This window comes from Artemia sp. Qi Xiang Cuo, chromosome 3 (genome assembly GCF_049724085.1).
Source record: "Artemia sp. Qi Xiang Cuo chromosome 3, ASM4972408v1, whole genome shotgun sequence".
In the NCBI taxonomy this organism is placed as follows: Eukaryota; Metazoa; Arthropoda; class Branchiopoda; order Anostraca; family Artemiidae; genus Artemia; species Artemia sp. Qi Xiang Cuo.
In genome coordinates this window covers 45,421,419-45,442,948 of record NC_142796.1, presented here as the reverse complement: position 1 = coordinate 45,442,948, position 21,530 = coordinate 45,421,419, and the positions used below count along the sequence as shown (strand labels likewise).

The following is a 21,530-nucleotide window of genomic DNA, read 5'->3' as shown; positions in this document are numbered from 1 at the left end:
CGTGAATGAAATGTCTGTATTGTGTATTCAAGAGGTGAATTCAAGAAAGAGATTGTTAGCTACTTTACAATTTTTTCATAATTTCATGAATGAAATGTCTGTATTGTGTATCCTAGAAGGGAATTCAAGAAAGAATTTGTTACTTACTAAAAATTTTTGCATAGTCTTTTGAATGAAATTTCTGAATCTTGAGTCTTACGTACATTATTTCCATATCTTTTAGAATGAAATTCCTCTCTTGCGAAATTAAAAGAAAAACCCAAGAAATATTCTGTCAGTTTCTTGAATTTTTTTCATAATTTATGGAATTAAACGTAAATTTCTGGAATGAAATGTCTGTATTGTGCATTCAAGGGGTGAATTCAAGAAAGAGTTTTTTAGTTACTTACTATTTTTTCATAATTTCATGTATGAAATGTGTATTGTGTATCCAAGAGGTGAATTCAAGAAAGATTTTATTACTTACAATTTTTTCATAATTTCTTGAATGAAATTTCTGCATTTGGGTTCTTAATTACAATTTTTTCATAATTTCATGAACGAAATTTCTGTATTGTGTATCCAAGAGGTCAATTCAAGACAGAGTTTGATACCTACTCACAATTTTTCAGAATTTATTGAATGAAGTTCCTGTATTTTGCATTTATGGTACATATGTAAGAAAGACTGTGTAACGTAATTACAATTTTTTCAGAATTTCTTGAGTGAAATTTCTGCCTATTGGTACTTCATTAAAACTTCACTATAATCTCTTGATTAAAATTTCTATATTTTGTAACCAGGACACGAATTCAAGAATGAGTTTGATACTTACTTACAATTTTTTCATAATTTCTTGAATGAAATTTCTGTATTGTGTATCCAAGAGGTGAATTCAAGAAAGTTTTTTACTTACTTATAATTTTTTCAAAATGACTTATCCAACAACGGGTGATGATAAAGAATCTATTCATTCTAATACATAGATTATGTCAATGTTATTCGACGTATCCGACAAATGATATCGATAAAGAATGTTAATAAAGAATTTGTTCAATTTAATAGTTAAATTATGTCAGTGTTATCAAATGTATTTGTCAAAAGCCATTGATAAAGAATCTATTCACTCTGATACTTAGATAATATCAATTTTATCAAGTATATCTGACAAATTATGTTGATAAAGAATTTATTCACTCTGATACTTAGATTATGTGAATGTTATCTGATGTATCTGACAAAGAAGTTGATGTAGAATTTATTCACTGTGATACTTAGATTTGGTCAGTGTTATCAAACGTATCTGTCAAAAGACTTTGATAAAGAATTTATTCACTCTGATGCCTAGATTTTCTCAGTTTTATGAATCATATCGGACAAAAGACAAAGATATAAAATTTATTCACTCTGACACTATCAAACGTATATGTCAAATGATATATCTGTCCAAATGATACTTAGATTTGGTCAGTGTTATCAAACGTATCTGTCAAAAAGACATTGATAAAAAACTTGTTCTCAACGATATATATATTTTCACAATATTATCATACATATCATACAAAAAATAACAATATGGAATTTATCCAAGCTGATGGTTAGATTTTATGAATGTCTTCCGACGTATTAGACAAAGGTAAGTTTATATCGTATCTAATCACTATAATACAAAAATTTTTAAAATGCTGTGTGACGCATCCAACAAAAGGATGTTGATAAAGAACTAGTTTAATTTGGTACTTAGATTTAGTCAATCTTATCCAATGTATCTGACAAAGATGTTGATCGAAAAAATTAGTTCACTCTGATACTTAGATTTTGTCAATGTTATCCCATGTGTCTGACACTAGATGTATGCAAATTCCTTTTCTTAAATCTCCGATGTTTTAATAGACATTCTAAACGTTTGATATGCTAGCCTTCTCTAAAAATAATGAACACATAACAATGTAATGCATAGTATATTTTTAATAAAATAGAGTCATGTAGAATATTAATACAAAAAATATATTATGATACATTATTAATATCAATGAGCAACTTTCGACATTTTGAATCTGTTTCTTAAAATAGTTCACTATGTTCTCTCTTGATATTGTAGCTATTGTCATCTCTTAGCTCGTAATCAGTAGAATAATTATTATTCTATTTTGAGTCATACACAACATTTTCTGGTGTGTCACCGACAGGTTCCGATTCCCTGATTGGCCTAGAAAGAGGATGTGGTCTTGTTCGTACAGGGATTGTAGGCCTCTGATTGGCTGTAATCTTGTTAGTTTCGGAGTAATACCTGGCCTTTTACTAACATGGCTCAGATTTATGAATTTTCCTTGATTTTAACATTACAATCAACTCACCACAGCACCAAGTCACCTGGGGCCGACACAGCTACGCACGCTCCTCCATCCCAATTATAAACAATAAGTATAACAATAGGGAAATTTATTTATGACAGTGGAACCCAACTTTAAATAGATACTTCGACCCTGTATCCAAGAGTTGTCCTTAGCAAAACAAACGAAGAAAACACCAATATAAAAGAAACTCACAATAAAATTCAATAATTAAATCTGAATTTTTTTTTCTTATTTTGAAAACAGCCCTAGCATCATTACTTCAAGGAAGTTCAACCAGGGCCGGTACACCAAGCGAAGTAAAAAAAAGACAGTTCATTCAAATGAAATAAAAAAAAAATGCTCACAGTCAAGCTCTTAAAACTAATCTTGCCTTTTTGCAGGCCAGCCTAGAAGGTCTATCCGTAACAGGTTGAGCGGAATTATTTACTGGTTTTTAATACAATTAGCTAAATCATTTCTAATTAATTTTGTATATTAGGTATTAAGCGAATATTCCCCCAAATCCCTATTTAAAGAAATATTATTAATTATTTTGATCTTAATTTCAATTGCCTCTTGAACAACCTGTTTTATGCCTAAATCATTGCTAATAAGGCAAGTTTTTAAAATGTATTTTATGGCGAGGGTTATCATAGATATGACTGCTTAAAACAGAATCAAAAGAAATATTTTTACTATTAGAATTTAAAGCTTTAGTAATGTCATCTTTGTATTGTTGTTGGCGTTTTCCAAATTTTGATGGGTTCTACCAACATAAAAGTGGCCACAGTCACACGGTAAATAATATAAAAATAAATAGTAATATTTATTTAAATAGGGATTTTGGGGAATATTCGTTTAATTGTTTATATACTAATTTAATTCGAAATGATTTAACTAATTATATTAAAAAAACCAGTAAATAATCCCACTCAACCTGTTACGGGTAGACCTTCTAGGCTGGCTGTCAAAAAGGCAAGATTAGACAAAGATTAATTAAGATTTAGACAAAATTAGCAAGATTAATAAACCTTGTCTACTGCATCTCTCAGTCTTAAAAGTATCATGTTACTAAGTTGTTTTCTACCTACAGAGACCAGACTAATGCCGCGATAATCACCACACTCATTCTTATCACCTTTCTTATATAGTGGCTTAATTAAGGTTTTCCCAAAATCGTTAGGTACTTTCCCTTTTTCAAAAATCATATTCATAATCTTCAGTAACTTATTTCTAACATCAGAGCCCCCATATTTAAGAAACTCAGTTACCACACTATCAGCACCTGGAGCCTTATTAATTTTTAATCCTTTTAGTACTTTCACTAATTCTTCCTCGCAAAACAAATCTTCCTTCACATCCAAGGTATCATAAACTTTTTCTTTTCCTCTATATCATTTCCTGCAACTCTATCTCGATGTAGCACATTCTCAAAATGTTCCGCCCATCTCTCTAACTCTCCTTATCGCTAATTGTGGCCCCGTTCCTATCTTTAACTGGGACAAGTCCGGATTGACTACTCCCTCTCAATTTATTAACATGCCAGTACAATATATAATTTTACTATCATGCCGACTAGCTGCATCTTTCAGATCCTCGGCAATTTTATCCATGGCCTCCACTTCACACCTCCTTAGTTCATATTTTAATATTTTTTCACTTTCTTTGCATTCCTTTTGTTTTTAAATGATTTATCACTCAGATAATTCTTGTACAAGCCCCTTCTCTCTATTAAACATAAAGCTTTTTCACTAATATTCCTAGCTGCAATCCTAACTTTTTTCCCTAAGACACCTTCAGTAACTTCAAAAATCGTTTTTCTAAAAATATTCCAAACTGTTTAACTGTTATTTTGATTAGTCTTTAATAATAAAAGTGTGTTGTAAAAGCAAGTTTATGGGAATTTTAAAAAATAGTCTGAAACCCCTCGAAAATGGTGCCAGGTCGAATCGAAACGTACACCATTGGAATCGCCATTCCTGAAAACTTACAGTCCACCCTACCTTAGTCAATTAAGAAATTTGCACAGGTAGAACTGGCGTGTCCTCTTTTGTCTTGCTACTTTTTAGTCATTGCTAGCGGGCAGTGGCAATTCTATGGGGTGGGGGGGGCACAAAAATGTTAAGGGGGTGCAAAATTTCAAATAAATAGTCTAAAGGTTATAATCATTTTGTAATTTTCGAAATTTTATTTTTATTGAAATAAATTAGGCGGCATGGTTGGCAGTACGTATAAGCAAATTGAATCTGAAATTTTCCGTTTTCCCATATCCTCATAAACAATAGTAGGATGCCTCGTCTGGATTTGCTTGAAGCTATAGGAATCTCCATGTTATTTGCTTGAAGCTATATGAATCTCCATGTTATTTGCCGAGACAATGGATTTGCTTGCCTTATGTTCCTTGGTGTCTTTCCAGAGCATATACTTATGGATTTGGGTGGATTATGTTCCCTCCCATGCTATTATAAGGGCCTATGTTCCCTCCCATGCTATTTTAAGGGCTTATGTTCCCTCCCATGCTATTATAAGGGTTTATGTTGGATGCCCTAGGAAAACATTTCTATGGAAGCTATACACCTTTTCAAAGAGAGTGAAAAAAAGGGTTAAAGTGATTAGCAATTACGAACGGGGATTCCCCGCTGTTTTTTTTAAAATCAAGATCTCCATGTTATTTGCTTGAAGCTATATGAATCTCCATGTTATTTGCCGAGACAATGGATTTGCTTGCCTTATGTTCCTTGGTGTCTTTCCAGAGCATATACTTATGGATTTGGGTGGATTATGTTCCCTCCCATGCTATTATAAGGGCCTATGTTCCCTCCCATGCTATTTTAAGGGCTTATGTTCCCTCCCATGCTATTATAAGGGTTTATGTTGGATGCCCTAGGAAAACATTTCTATGGAAGCTATACACCTTTTCAAAGAGAGTGAAAAAAAGGGTTAAAGTGATTAGCAATTACGAACGGGGATTCCCCGCTGTTTTTTTTTAAATCAAGAACTAGAGATTGTCAAATTGTGTATTAAGGAATGCTTTTGCAGGGAAAGCTGTCAATCACCCGTGTGTTATCCACAGTTCCATTTTTAAAGTCTTTGTTATCAAGAGCGGTTTCTGATTTGTTTTGGAGAATTGCCTTTAGCCAACAATAGTTTAGAAACAATAAAAATTTAACAAGAAATGGCTGAAAAGTGTTTGGGGGGAGATGGGATGATTGTGTACTGTATAATACTCAAGTGATGTTTGGACAGTGTTGTCAATTTAAAATAGTTAAGAAATAAAAAATTTTTACAAGAAATGCCTGAAAAGTGTTTTTTGGGGGGATGGGTTGATTGTGTACTGTATAATACACAAGTGATGTTTGGACAGTGTTGTCAATTTAAAATATACTTCGATGTGTTGTCAATTTAAAATAGTTAAGAAATAAAAAATTTAACAATAAATGGCTGAAAAGTGTTTTGGGGGAGATGGGTAGATTGTGTACTGTATAATACACAAGCGATGTTTGGACAGTGTTATCAATTTAAAATACACTTAGATGTGTTGTCAATTTAAAATAGTTAAGAAATAAAAAAATTTAACGAGAAATGGCTGAAAAGTGTTTTGGGGGGGAGATGCGTTGATTGTGAACTGTATAATACACAAGTGATGTTTGGACAGTGTTGTCAATTTAACATGTACTTCGATCTTTTGTCAATTTAAAGTAGTTTTAGAACAAAAAGATTTAACGAGAAATGCCTGAAAAGTATTTTAGGGGGAGATTGGTCGATTGTGTACTGTATAATACACAAGTGAAGTTTGGACAGTGTTATCAATTTAAAATTCACTTAAAGGTGCTGTCAATTTAAAAATAGTTAAGAAATAAAAATTTGTACAAGAAATGGCTTAAATGGTGCTTGGGGGGATATGGGTTGATTATATACTGTAGAATACACAACCGATGTTTGAACAGTTTGGTCAATTTAGAATATATTTTGAACCGTTTTCAATGTAAATAGTTAAGAAATATAAAAATTTAACGAGAGATAGCTGAAAAGTGTGTTGGGGGGAGATGAGTTGATTGTGTAGTGTATAATACATAAGTGACGTTTGGACAGTGTTGTCAATTTAAAATATACTTCGTTGTTTTGTCAATTTAAAATAGATTACAAATAAAAAAATTTAACAAGAAATGGCTGAAGTCTTTTAGGGGGAGATGGGTTGATTGTGTACTGTATAATACACAAGTGATGTTTGGACAGTGTTATCAATTTAAAATATACTTCGATGTGTTGTCAATTTAAAATAGTTAAGAAATAAAAAAAATTTAACGAGAAATGGCTGAAAAGTGTTTTGGGGGGAGATGGGTTAATTGTGTACTGTATAATACACAAGTGATGTTTGGACAGTGTTGTCAATTTAAAATATACTTCGATGTGTTTTCAATTTAAAATAGTTAAGAAATAAAAAAATTTAACAAGAAATAGCTGAAAAGTGTTTTGGGGGGAGATGGGTTGATTGTGTACTGTATAATACAAAAGTGATGTTTGGACAGTGTTTTCAATTTAAAATATAATTCGATGTGTTGGGAATTTAAAATAGTTAAGAAATAAAAAAAATTTACGAGAAATGGCTGAAAAGTGTTTTGGGGGGAGATAGGTTGATTGTGTACTTCATAATACACAAGTGATGTTTGGACAGTGTTGTCAATTTAAAATATACTTCGATGTGTTGTCAATTTAAAATAGTTAATAAATAAAAAATTTTAACAAGAAATGGCTGAAAAGTATTTTGAGGGAGATGGGTTGATTGTTTACTGTATAATACACAAGTGATGTTTGGACAGTGTTGTCAATTTAAATAGTTTAACGTTATACTATACGAAGAAGTTGATACTAAAGGGGTGTAGATGACAAGAAAAGAATTGTAATAACGGATAGCTTTATTTCTTCAATGTGTTCCATATAATACATAAGCGGTGGAGTGATGGGACTGGGGTGTTTTTTAGTACTTATATTTTGACAGTAGAGGGGGGAGTTTCTATCGAAAAACCCATGTGGATTAGTTGAAATAAAATTTTTAACGAGGAATGTCTGAAAATTGTTTTTGGGGGGATGGAGCGATGACAGATTGGATGTCTTAAACTAGTGATAGTGCTGTACTGTGATTCGAATTGCTTCTGAAAAACCCAAATTAATGACTTGAAATAAAATTTTTAACAAGAAATGTCTGAAAAGTATTTTTTGGGGGATGGGGCGATGACAGAGTGGATGTCTTAGACTAGTTATAGTGCTGTACTCTGGTATGAATTGCTTTCGAAAACCCGAATGAATTAGTTGAAAATAAAGTTTTAACAAGAAATGTCTGAAAAGTATTTTTTGGGGAATGGGGCGATGACGGAGTGGATGTCTTAGACTAGTTAGAGTGCTATACTCTGGCATGAATTGCTTTCGAAAACCCTAATGAATTATTTGAAAATAAAGTTTTAACAAGAAATTTCTGAAATGTATTTTTTGGGGGATGGGGCGATGCCAGAGTAGATGTCTTAGACTAGTTATAGTGCTGTACTCTGGATTTAATTGCTTTCGAAAACCCGGATTAATTAGTTGAAAATAAAGTTTTAAAAAGAAATGTCTGAAAAAGTATTTTTTTTTTGGGGGGGGGGATGGAACGATGACAGATTGGATGTCTCAGACTAGTGATAGTGCTGTAATGTGGTACGAATTGCTTGTGAAAAACGCAAATGAATGACTTGAAATAAAATTATTAACAAGAAATGTCTGAAAAGTATTTTTGGGGGGATGGGGCGATGACAGAGTGGATGTCTTAGACTAGTTATAGTGCTGTACTCTGGCATGAATTGCTTTCGAAAACCCGGATGAATTAGTTGAAAATAAAGTTTTAACAAGAAATTTCTGAAAAGTATTTTTTGGGGGATGGGACGATGACAGAGTGGATGTCTTAGACTAGTTATAGTACTGTACTATGGCATTAATTGCTTTCGGAAACCAGGATGAATTAGTTGAAAATAAAGTTTTAACAAGAAATGTCTGAAAAGTATTTTTTGGGGGGATGGGGCGATGATAGAGTGGATGTATAAGACTAGTTATAGTTCTTTACTCTGCCAAGAATTGCTTTAGGAAACTTTTATTAGATCTTTGAAAATAAAGTTTTAGCAAGAAATGTCTTAAAAGTATTTTTTGGGGGGTGGGGCGATGACAGAGTGGATGTCTTAGACTAGCTATAGTGCTGTACTCTGGCATAAATTGCTCTCGAAAACCCGGATGAATTAGTTGAAGATAAAGTTTTAACAAGAAATGTCTGGGTTTTTTTTTTTTTTTAACACGATTGGCTGAAATAAAAGCGGAACTCTTAAAATAACAACTCAAGGTCAGTAAATAATTCCTTTTTTTTTGTTAAACACGATTGGCTGAAATAAAAGCGGAACTCTTAAAATCACAAATAAAGGTCAGTAAATAATTCCTTTGTTTTTTTTTTGTTAAACACGATTGGCTGAAATAAAAGCGGAACTTTTAAAATCACAACAACTAAAGGTCAGTAAATAATTCCTATTGTTTTTTGTTTTTTTTTGTTAAACACGAGCTATTGTAGAAAATAATTTCAAAGTACCAAGTCACATGATAGTTACGCTATTATAGAAAATAGTTTCAAAGTACCAAGTCGCATGATAGTTACGCTATTATAGAAAATAATTTCAAAGTACCAAGTCACATCATAGTTACGTTACTTTAGAAAACAATTTCAAAATACAAAGTCACATGATAGTTACGCTATTATAGAAAATAATTTCAATGTATCAAGTCACATTATAGTTACGGTATCTTAGAAAATAATTTCAAAGTACCAATTCACATGATATTTACGCTATTATAGAAAATAATGTGAAAGTGCCAAGTCACATGATAGTTACGCTATTTTAGAAAATAATTTCAAAGTACCAAGTCACATGATAGTTACGTTATTATTGAATATCATGTCGAATTACGCACTCACATGATAGTTTCGATTTTATGTAATATAATTTCATAGTCCCATTTCACTTTTATGTTACACTATTTTACAAAATAAATTGAAAGCACCATGTCGCGTGATAGTTACGCTTTTGTAGAAAATAATTTCGAAGTACCATGTCACAAGTTAGTTACATTATTGTATAATATAATTTCAAAGTACCAAGTCACATGATAGTTACGCTATTGTAGAAAATAATTTCAAAGTACCAAGTCACATGATAGTTACGCTTTTGTAGAAAATAATTTCAAAGTACCAAGTCACACGATAGTTACGCTATTGTAGAAAATAATTTCAAAGTACCGTGTCACATGATAGTTACGCTATTATAGAAAATACTTTCAAAGTACCAAGTCAAATGATAGTTACGCTATTGTATAAAATAATTTCAAAGTACCAAATCACATGATAGTTACGCTTTTGTAGAAAATAATTTCAAAGTACCAAGTCATATGATAGTTACGCTATTGTAGAAAATAATTTCAAAGTACCATGTCACAAGATAGTTACGCTATTGTATAAAATAATTTCAAAGTACCAAGTCACATGATAGTTACGCTATTATAGAAAATAATTTCAAAGTACCAAGTCACATGATAGTTACGGTTTTGTAAAAAATAATTTCAAAGTACCAATTCACATGATAGTTACGCTATTGTAGAAAATAATTTAAAAATACCAAGTCACATGATAGTTACGCTATTGTAGAAAATAATTTCAAAGTACCAAGTCACATGATAGTTACGCTATTGTAGAAAATAAGTTCACAGTACCATATCACATGTTAGTTACGCTATTGTAGAAAATAATTTAAAAGTACCAAGTCACATAATAGTTCCGCTTTTGTAGAAAATAATTTAAAAGTACCAAGTCACATGATAGTTACGCTATTATAGAAAATAATTTCAAAGTACCAAGTCGCATGATAGTTACTATATTATATAAAATAATAACACATGTACAAGTCACATTAGAGAATATCTTTTTTAGAAAATAATTTAAAATTACATAGTTACAGGAAAGTATCTATTTTTTATAAGATTATATAATATTACCATGACACATGATAGTTATACTATTGTAGAAAATAATTTAAAAGTACCAAGTCACATGATAGTTAAGCTATTATAGAAAATAATATCAAAGTACCAAGTCACATGATAGTTATGCTATTGTAGAAAATAATTTCAAAGTACCAAGTCACATGATAGTTACGTTATTATAGAAAATAATTTCAAAGTACCAAGTCACATTATATTTACTCTGTTGTAGGAAATAATTTCAAACTAAAAAGTCATATTAAAGTTCCTATAACGCATATAATTGAAACTTATTGAAATGTAAACTTTAATATACGATTCTAGATAAAATAATACCCAATTGAAAGTTCTCATGATAGCTAAGCTGTGGTGGAAAGTGTTATAAAATTTACAAGTACCAAGATATTTTCGTGAGGACAGAAAATCAATTCAAAATACCAAGTCACATGATAGTTACGCTATTGTAGAAAATAATTTCAAAGTACCAAGTAACATGATAGTTACGTTATTGTAGAAAATAATTCCAAAGTACCAAGTCACATGATAGTTACGCTATTGTAGAAAATAATTTCAAAGTACCAAGAAATTTCATTCAGTTAATTATGAAAAAAAAAATTTAGACGGGGTTACGTGCGCGCACGTAACCCCGTAATTAAATTTCTTGGTACTTTGATATTATTGTATACAACAGTTTAGCGATCCTTTGACTTGGTGCTTTGTAATGATTTTCTACATGAGAGTAACAATAATTTGACTTGGTACTTTGAAATTATTTTATACAATAGCGTACCTATCGTGTAACTTGGTACTTTGAAATTATTTTCTACAATAGCTTAGCTATCATGTGACTTGGTACTTTGAAATTATTTTCTACAATAGCGTAACTATCATGTGACACGGTACTTTGAAATTATTTTCTACAATAGCGTAACTATCATGTGACTTGGAACTTTGAAATTATTTTCTACAATAGCGTAACTATCATGTGACTGGGTACTTTGAAATTCTTTTCTACAATAGCGTAACTATCATGTGACTTGGTACTTTGAAATTATTTTATACAATAGCGTAACTATCATGTGACATGGTACTTTGAAATTATTTTATACAATAGCGTAACTATCATGTGACTTGGTACTTTGAAATTATTTTCTACAATAGCGTAACTATAATGTGACTTTGTACTATGAATTTGTTTTATACATTCCAGTATCTATAAAATTAATTGGCACTTTGAAATTATTTTCTACAATAGCGTAACTATCATGTGACTAGGTTCTTTGAAATTATTTTCTATAAAAACGTAACTATCTTTTGCATTGGTACTATGAAATTATTGTATACAATAGCGTAATTATCATGTGACTTGGTACTATGAAATTATTTTCTACAATAACGTAACTATCATGTTACTTGGAACTTTGAAATTATTTTCTACAATAGCGTAACTATCATGTGACTGGGTACTTTGATATTATTTTCTATAATAGCGTAACTATCATGTGACTTGGTACTTTGAAATTATTTTCAACAATAGCGTAACTATCATGTGACTTGGTACTTTGATATTATTTTCTATAATAGCGTAACTATCATGTGTTTTGGTACTTTGAAATTATTTTCTACAACATCGTAACTATACTGTGACTTGGTAATTTGATATTACTTTCTATAATATCTTAACTATCATTTGACTTGGTACTTTGAAATTATTGTCTAAAATAGTTTAACTATCATGTGATTCGGTAATTTGATATTATTTTCTAGTCGAGCGTATGTATCATTTTTTTTTTTTCTATTAAATTATTTTCTATACAAGCTTAAATATACTGTTACTTTGTTCTTTGATATTATTTTCTATAAAAGCGTAACTATCATGTGACTTGGTATTTTGAAATTATTTTCTACAATAGCATAACTATCATGTCATTTGGTACTTTGAAATTATTTTCTACAATAGCGTAACTATCATGTGACTTAGTACTTGAAATTATTTTCTACAATAGCGTAACTATCATGTGACTTGGTATTTTGAAATTATTTTCTACAGTAGCGTAACTATCATGTGACTTGGTACTTTGAAATTATTTTCTAAAATACTGTAACTATCATGTGACTTGGTACTACAATAGCGTAACTATCATGTGACATGGTACTTTGATATAATTTTCTATAATAGCGTAACTATCATGTGACTTGGTACTTTGAAATTATTGTCTACAAAAGCGTAACTATCATGTGACTTGCTACTTTGAAATTATTTTCTACAATAACGTAACTAACATGTGACTTGGTACTTTGGAATTATTTTCTATAATAGCGTAACTATCATGTGACTTGGTACTTTGAACTTATTTTTTACAATAGCGTAACTATCATGTGACTTGGTACTTTGAAATTATTTTCTACAATAGCGTAACTATCTTGTGATTTGGTACTTTGAAATTTTTTTCTATAAAAGCGTAACTATCATGTGACTTGGTACTTTGAAATGATTTTCTATAATATCGTAACTATCATGTGACTTGGTACTTTAAAATTATTTTCTTAAATAGCGTAAATATCATGTGAATTGTTACTTTGATATTTTTTTATACATTAGCTTAACTATCATTGGACTCTGTATTTAGAAATTATTTTCTACAAGAGCGTAACTATCTTGTGACTTGGTGCTTTGAAACTATTTTATTTATTTTTGTAACTATCATTTGACTTGGTACTTTTAATTTATTTTCTATAATAGCTCGTGTTTAACAAAAAAAAACGAAAAACAAAAGGAATTATTTACGGACCTTTAGTTGTTGTGATTTTAAAAGTTCCGCTTTTATTTCAGCCAATCGTGTTTAACAAAAAAAAACAAAGGAATTATCTACTGACCTTGAGTTGTGATTTTAAGAGTTCCGCTTTTATTTCAGCCAATCGTGTTTAACAAAAAAAAGACAAAGGAATTATTTACTGACCTTGAGTTGTGATTTTAAGAGTTCTGCTTTTATTTCAGCCAATCATGTTAAAAAAAAAAAAAAAAAAAAAAAAAAACAGACATTTCTTGTTAAAACTTTATTTTCAACTAATTCATCCAGGTTTTCGAGAGCAATTCATGCCAGAGTACAGCACTACAACTAGTCTGACATCCACTCTGTCATCGCCCCACCCCCCAAAAAATACTTTTCAGACATTTCTTGTTAAAACTTTATTTTCAACTAATTCATCCGGGTTTTCGAAAGCAATTCATGCCAGAGTACCGCACTATAACTAGTGTAAGACATTCACTCTGTCATCTTCCCATCCCCCCAATAATACTTTTCAGATATTTCTTGTTAAAAATTTTATTTCAAGTCATTCATTTGGGTTTTTCACAAGCAATTCGTACCACAGTACAGCATATCACTAGTCTGAGACATCCAATCTGTCATCGCTCCATCCCCCCCCCAAAAATACTTTTCAGACATTTCTTGTTAAAACTTTATTTTCAACTAATTCATCCGGGTTTTCGAAAGCAATTCATGCCAGAGTACAGCACTATAACTAGTCTAAGACATCCACTCTTTCATCGCCCCATCCCCCAAAAAATACTTTTCAGACATTTATTGTTAAAACTTTATTTTCAACTAATTCATCCGGGTTTTCGAAAGCAATTCATGCCAGAGTACAGCATTATAACTAGTCTTAGACATCCACTCTGTCATCGCCCCATCCTCCAAAAAATACTTTTCAGACTTTTCTTTTTAAAACTTTATTTTCAACTAATTCATCCGGGTTTTCGAAAGCAATTCAAGCCAGAGTACAGCACTATAACTAGTCTAAGACATCCACTCTGTCATCGCCCCATCCCCCAAAAAAATACTTTTAAGACATTTATTGTTAAAAATTTATTTTCAAATAATTCATACGGGTTTTCGAAAGCAATTCATGACAGAGTACAGCACTATAACAAGTCTAAGACATCCACTCTGTCATCGCCCCATTCCCCAAAAAATACTTTTCAGACATTTCTTGTTAAAACTTTATTTTCAACTAATTCATTCGGGTTTTCGAAAGCAATTCATACCAGAGTACAGCACTATAACTAGTCTAAGACATCCACTCTGTCATCGCCCCATCCCCCAAAAAATACTTTTCAGACATTTCTTGTTAAAAATTTTATTTCATGTCATTAATTTGGGTTTTTCACAAGCAATTCGAACCACAGTACAGCACTATCACTAGTCTGAGACATCCAATCTGTCATCGCTCCATCCCCCCAAAAACAATTTTCATACATTTCTCGTTAAAAATTTTATTTCAACTCATCCACATGGGTTTTTCGCTAGCAAGTCTCCCCTCCACTATCACACTATAAGTACTATAAGACACCCCGCTCCCATCACTCCACCACTTATGTATTATATGGAACACATTGAAGAAGTAAAGCTATCCGTTATTACAATTCTTTTCTTGTCATCTACACCCCTTTAGTATCAACTTCCTCGTATAGTATAACGTTAAACTATTTTAAATTGACAGCACTGTCCAAACATCACTTGTGTATTATACAGTACACAATCAACCCATCTCCCCCCAAAACACTTTTTAGCCATTTCTCGTTAAATTTTTTTTTATTTCTTAACTATTTTAAATTGGCAACACATCGAAGTATTTTTTAAATTGACAACACTGTTCAAACATTACTTGTGTATTATACAGTACACAATCAACCCATCTCCCCCCAAAACACTTTTCAGCCATTTCTTTTTAAATTTTTTTATTTCTTAACTATTTTAAATTGACAACACATCGAAGTATATTTTAAATTGACAACACTGTCCAAACATCACTTGTGTATTATACAGTACACAATCAACCCATCTCCCCCCAAACACTTTTCAGCCATTTCTCGTAAATTTTTTTTATTTATTAACTATTTAAAATTTCCAACACATCGAAGTATATTTTAAATTGACAACACTGTCCAAACATCACTTGTGTATTATACAGTACACAATCAACCCATCTCCCCCCAAAAAACTTTTCAGGCATGTCTTGTTAAATGTTTTTCTTTGTTAACTATTTTAAATTGACAACACATCGAAGTATATTTTAAATTGACAACACTGTCCAAACATCACTTGTGTATTATACAGTACACAATCAACCCATCTCCCCCCAAAACACTTTTCAGCCATTTCTTGTTAAATTTTTTTATTTCTTAACTATTTTAAATTGACAACACTGTCCAAACATCACTTGTGTATTATACAGAACACAATCATCCCATCTCCCCCAAAACACTTTTCAGCCATTTCTTGTTAAATTTTTTATTTCTAAACTTGTTGGCTAAAGGCAATTCTCCAAAACATCAGAAACCGCTCTTGATAGCACAGACTTCAAAAATGGAACTGTGGATAACACACGGGTGATTGACAGCTTTCCCTACAAAAGCATTCCTTAATACGCAATTTGACAATCTCTAGTTTTCGATTTAAAAAAAAACAGCGGGGAATCCCCGTTCGTAATTGCTAATCACTTTAACCCTTTTTTTCACTCTCTTTGAAAAGGTGTATAGCTTCCATAGAAATGTTTTCCTAGGGCATCCAACATAAACCCTTATAATAGCATGGGAGGGAACATAAGCCCTTAACATAGCATGGGAGGGAATATAGGCCCTTAGAATAGCATGGGAGGGAACATAATCCACCCAAATCCATAAGTACATGCTCTGGAAAGACACCAAGGAACATAAGGCAACCAAATCCATTGTCTCGGCAAATAACATGGAGATTCCTATAGCTTCAAGCAAATAACATGGAGATTCCTATAGCTTAAAGCAAATCCAGACGAGGCATCCTACTAACAATCTCTGAAAATAAAAGTAAGTAGACATATATTAATTAGTTCTAATATTTTTTTTTTGATATTTTGTGTTCATATTTTGTTAATAAATGAAAAATTTGTTAAAATTTAATCTGACAATTTTTGGGAAACAGGAGGGGGGTGCTAATCAAGATTTTGCATCGGACGCAATATAGGCAAGAACCGCCACTGCTAGAGTAGAACTGAAAGATCGTAGAAAGCCAGTACCCTGAGCTCTGTGACCATACTCTATGATGACATTATCCATTAGATTACATATTTAATATATGCTATGCTTTACCCCCTCCTCTCTAATGTGCAAATGTATAGCCCAAACTTGTTTATAAACTATTATATTTTTATCGTATTTTGTTTCATTTCATTAGTATTAACCTAGATTCACTTCTTGTGTGTGTTCCAACTAACCGATAAGTACCAAAAAAACATACAGCAACAAAAAAACAACAACCAAACCAGGCCACCAAATTAAAAAGAAGCTGCAACAATTTAACATCAAAAACGCAAAATAGTTTCAAACGAAAATTAATATAAACCTGGCTAAAGAACACATTAACAAATAACACCGAATGTATAGTAATCGTTTAAAATAGCTCAAAGAGTCGTTTGGTAAGATTAGTAAGAAAAACGAAAAAAAAGAGGAAAAAAAAGAAAAAAGAGAGAAATACATACAAGGCACCAAAATGGTTAAATACTAAATCGGACCGCTCGAATACCTGACTAGACCGATAGGATCGAACGCTTGCTCATTAATCTGCGACAATTTTAGTTAAATATTTGCTTAATAGTAAAACTCTTCTATAGAATCATTATTATTTGAAGACAAAAGAAGTAACAAATAGAAAATACATAAGTTTCATTTTTGTTTACGCTTATAGGCAAAAGAAGCAAAAGAGAGAAACTACAGAAGTTCTTGAAGAAAAAGCAACTAGTTTTGTGGCCCCTGGCGAAAAAGGAGCACAAACTAATAGAAGAGTTTGGTGTATAGAGCCGGCTCAGGTATTGTAGCATATGATTCTTGTAATATCGTAACTTCTGGCTCTGCATAAGCCTTTCAACGTGAAAGCTTGTTCAGCATTCGCATGTTCACACGATCTTACACCTCTGACCCAGGGTTTCGTGGGTCGTTAAAAATCAAGTCAATCCACAAGAGAAAATCTATATTGTATTAAGCATATTAGGGCATTTTATCTTCCTGTTAAAATCTAAAATCATTAAACATCTTTTTTTCTTTGTTCCAAACACATTATTGCCTGTCTTTTAATACAGCCCTGTAACTTCAATTTGTAATTACTTAAAACATGTTCAGTGCATAAACTTCATTTTTCTTCCGGCTCTCAGCCTTTTGCACCTCTAAACCTACTTTCATAACTCGCAAAAAATGGCTAGACTATAACAGCTTCTAGAATTAAAAAAACATGTGCAAAGGGGTAGATCCTGGGTGTCAAAATTGGGGAAGAACTTTAAAAAGGTGGTGGTTGTTCCCTAGTCTTCAGGTAAGACAGATCTAATGTTTAAACACTAGCCTGCAGACAAGGTGGTTAACGAGTCGTACCTTGCATAGTCTGCCCCTCCCCCCATTTGAAAGTATGGGCCATGCATACGTTGCAAATAAGCGATACTGGTTTCGGACGGTTGTTGTATTCCAATTGCCCTGAGGTAGAGATGCAGAAGTCAAATAGCTTGACGAAGTAGTGCTTCCATGAAACAAAAAAAAACTTCTAAAAGGTTTCAAGTGCAAACGCTGGAAGTTTCTGGTAATGCTGGCTAGCTGCGTCCCATCAAATGTTTTCAATTTATGAAAGGCTTATTTACACTTGTAAATAAAAAAACGTTTAACTTTTCCTCCTTTTTTGGTCCTTTTTTTGAAAATTTCAAATATCTGAATTAAAAGTTAATTTTCAATAAAAAAAAACAGTGTAAATTGCTTAAAAATATGGAATAACTTATTCTCAACCATCGTATTTTTTCCTTTGGTGCCTGATACAGGTGACCTTGTTTGCCTTTGCTTCATGCAACACCAATTCGTCAATATTCCGGAAAAAAAGGGAAAAAGACGTGGAGGACTCTGATAGGTCTTTTGGTAATACTTGTTTTACCCCAAATCTTCAATTTGACAAAGAATTTGAAGATGTGGACCAAATGAGCATTGCTTCCGACGAAGACATTTACGAGCAAAAAGAGTGAATTGGTCACATGAAGCCTCAAAGTTAAAACTGACGTTTCTGTTTTCCGAAACATCCTTCAACGTTTTCGATTTTTCCAGAAAGGAAGATTTCTGAAGAAGACAGATATACTGAAGATCGATGTCTTTTGCACATAGCCAAAAGAATAGAGGGAAGTGAAGTTCTCCGAATACCATAAGAAGAAAAAAAAAGTAGTGAATCGATCTCTGAAGTTGACCTTAATCATGAAACCTACATATTGAATGTCGGGTCTCATTTACACAGTTAGACGGAAGATGAAGAGAAGTAGGTTCAGTACGAAAGAACTGACGATACAGAAGTCCAAAAGGAAGCCAAAGAAGAGACAATTTGGAAGACGTAAAGCTTAGCTGGGAGCTCAGCATTCTTATCGATCATAGTAAGATCAAAGCTTCCCAGATAAAAAGCATTTAAGGAAAGATACTTGCTATTCTTGCCCCTAGTGCAGTCTTTGAAGATAAAGCCTGGCGATTGGTTCAATCTTTATTGTCCATTACAGTGAGACTGAAGCATTCCATGATCATAGCCGGAAGAACAAAATGCGTGGAATAAACAAAAGGCAGATAGTCAGTTTCGAGACCAGAACCTACAACAAATCCATCAACCCAGTAGTTATCGAAACAGCTTCGTAGCTTTTTAATGGTGTTCTTCCAAAAGAATATGAGCTTTGCCATTGTGATTATTCAGCTGAGCATAAATTAAAGGATGTTACGATGGATATGAGTGGAGAAGAATTGAAAATGCTGCAGGCAGAGATGGCCTTTGATCCTGAAAATACATCTGAAAGTCTTAAGTCTAAAAAAAAGAAGTTAACTTTTAGAGGAAATTGCAGATGTCCCTCAGAAGCAGTAATACGAGAGCGAAATAGGAGCAACTGATGAACAAAAACGAAGGAATAAAATTTGAGAATGTAATAGAAGAAGCAAACGATCAAATGAAATAGTTTGAAAGCTTTGCAAAAGAAACAGCTAGACCCAAAACAACTTCAAGAAGAAATAGAAGAACGTGTGAATGCACCTTCTAAGGTGTCACCGAGACATGGTGAAAATGAATCTGAAAATGTTTAAGAACCTGAATTGTAAAATCCCGAACATAATAAAAGTTGGGTTTCGGCAGAGCATATGCTAAAGACTGTTATGAAAGATATTAAGAAAAAAATTGCAGGGACAAATACTACAAGCTGTTATCTTTTTTGATCCTAAAAATTGGATAAAACTGAAACATTGTAGAGGGGGCGGGTATCCTCGAGATTCCCCTATTGCTGGCACCTCCAGCCAGAATCAAGCAAAATTTATGTATCGTTTTTTTTTTTTTACAGGAACGGTGAGGACAAGCTTCTTCGTAGGGTTTTGATCGAAACCACAAGGGTGAAAGGGCAAGGTTCCTGATTCCTTCTCTCCAAGGCTCAAAATGTCAAACATATCTGTAAGGAAAATGCCTTTTTTTCTTCAGCCTTTCTTCAGCTCTGGAAATTTCTTGACCCCTTCTCTCCCTAAAAAAGGAAAAAAAACCAACTGAAATAGATTTTCCGGTTAATCATTTTCCTTCTTGTTCCTATATACCAGCTTTCCCTTGTTGTGAGTGTCTTATCGATGATACTGTACCTGATGGACTTACCTGAAGTTAAATAATATCAATCCCCCAGGATCAGTACTTTTTCATAATCTCCTAAATTTTCCATTTAATTCACCTTTTTTTTAATTTAGCCTACTCTTATCCCCCCCCCCCCTCCAAAAAAATACCCCCTTCCAACAAAATCAATTCATGTGTAAGTGCGCCTGTAACTAATTTTTAATATGCCTGTAGTAGTAGTTCTTACACAACTATATTATTTCATAATGCTGTAAAGAAATATAGCTTTTTTTTTATTGTTGTAGCCAGAAAAGACTGTCAGATCTTGACCAAAATTGATAAGATTTAAGAGCAAGTGTCCTAGTAGTGCCTTTTTTGGGGGGAGAGGGTCCATACATGGCACCAAGTCTTTAAAACTAACATGCTACTAAAACGATTATTGAAGTGGTAAATTGTTGTTGGAAGGGATAATATTTGGATTGTTTCTTACGCTTCATGAAATCAAAAGTCTAACTGATCTTCGCATTATGTATTTTTGGGGACCCGGCCTGATTCGATATTTGTAGAGTGAGAGGACCCTGAATTCATGTCATAAGGCGATCTAAGAGAAGAGCTGGTTCAGAATCAACGAAACTTAATGAGAGACAACTGATGATATTCTTGCTTTGACTTTCAAGGGTACCGACCAACTTGATCTCTTTGTAGAGGGTTACATAAGTTCTATTCAATAAAGATATCTTACAAAGAGAGGATATTGAATCTCAACCAACTTACTTAGATGTAACAGTTAATTTAATGGTTATTTGTTATCAGAAACTGGAACTTTTTAGACCTTTCGCGAATGTGGGGGGAGGAGGCTGTAAATTCCTGTCATCGGTACGTCTACCAGAAGGGGACATCAAATCAAAACCAAAATTGGTGGGAAGTAAGAGATAGGATCATAATTTTGACTTTCTAAGGTGTGGTCCTAACCTGAGCTCTGGTGGTCGATAAAGGTTTTAAAGCCTTTCTGGTGCCAGCCTAATTACCAAGTAAACTGGCGCAATTTAGTCTAACCTAACGTCTACATTTATGGTTTCGATTGTTCGTGCTTGACCGCTGACCGCAGTGAAGGACCGCTGTGCATTAATGGGGGTATGGATTAGCAGCTAGGATTTAATTGTGCAGTTGAAGGGTTTGGGGATGGCCTTATATCTTGCAGAATATTTAAAGCAAGAAGGAAGTGCAATATGGGCATTCAGGTCATATTTCATTTTCGCTGTGTTGGTATGATTGCAAATAAACTAATTCAAAGATGGTTCATAGCCCGAGGAAGTCATCCAAGATTGTCACGTAAAGAAAAAATAGCCACGGAAAATACAATTTGTGGTTACAATTATCCAAAAAAAAGCAGTATTCAGTTTATTCACTTTATCGCTAATACTTATTTCCAGAGTTATCTAATTCCGTGGTGAACGAAAATCATGAGAGGGAGGGGTGGAACTTCTCTCCGTAGTATACATTCTTTTGCATTGCTCCACAACTTTGAATCTCCGGTCAAAGTTGC

General features: G+C 32.7%; 1 protein-coding gene across 1 annotated transcript in view; it reads left to right on the top strand.

The window, feature by feature from the left end:
• The first annotated feature begins 1,586 nt into the window (after positions 1-1,586).
• LOC148954157 (uncharacterized) overlaps positions 1,587-21,530 on the top strand; it is a 60,442-nt gene continuing 40,498 nt past the window's right edge. The window contains exons 1-2 of the mRNA XM_089086178.1: positions 1,587-1,615; positions 17,087-17,207. Coding sequence (XP_088942304.1) covers positions 1,587-1,615; positions 17,087-17,207 — 150 coding nt within the window. The remainder of the gene's footprint in view (positions 1,616-17,086; positions 17,208-21,530) is intronic.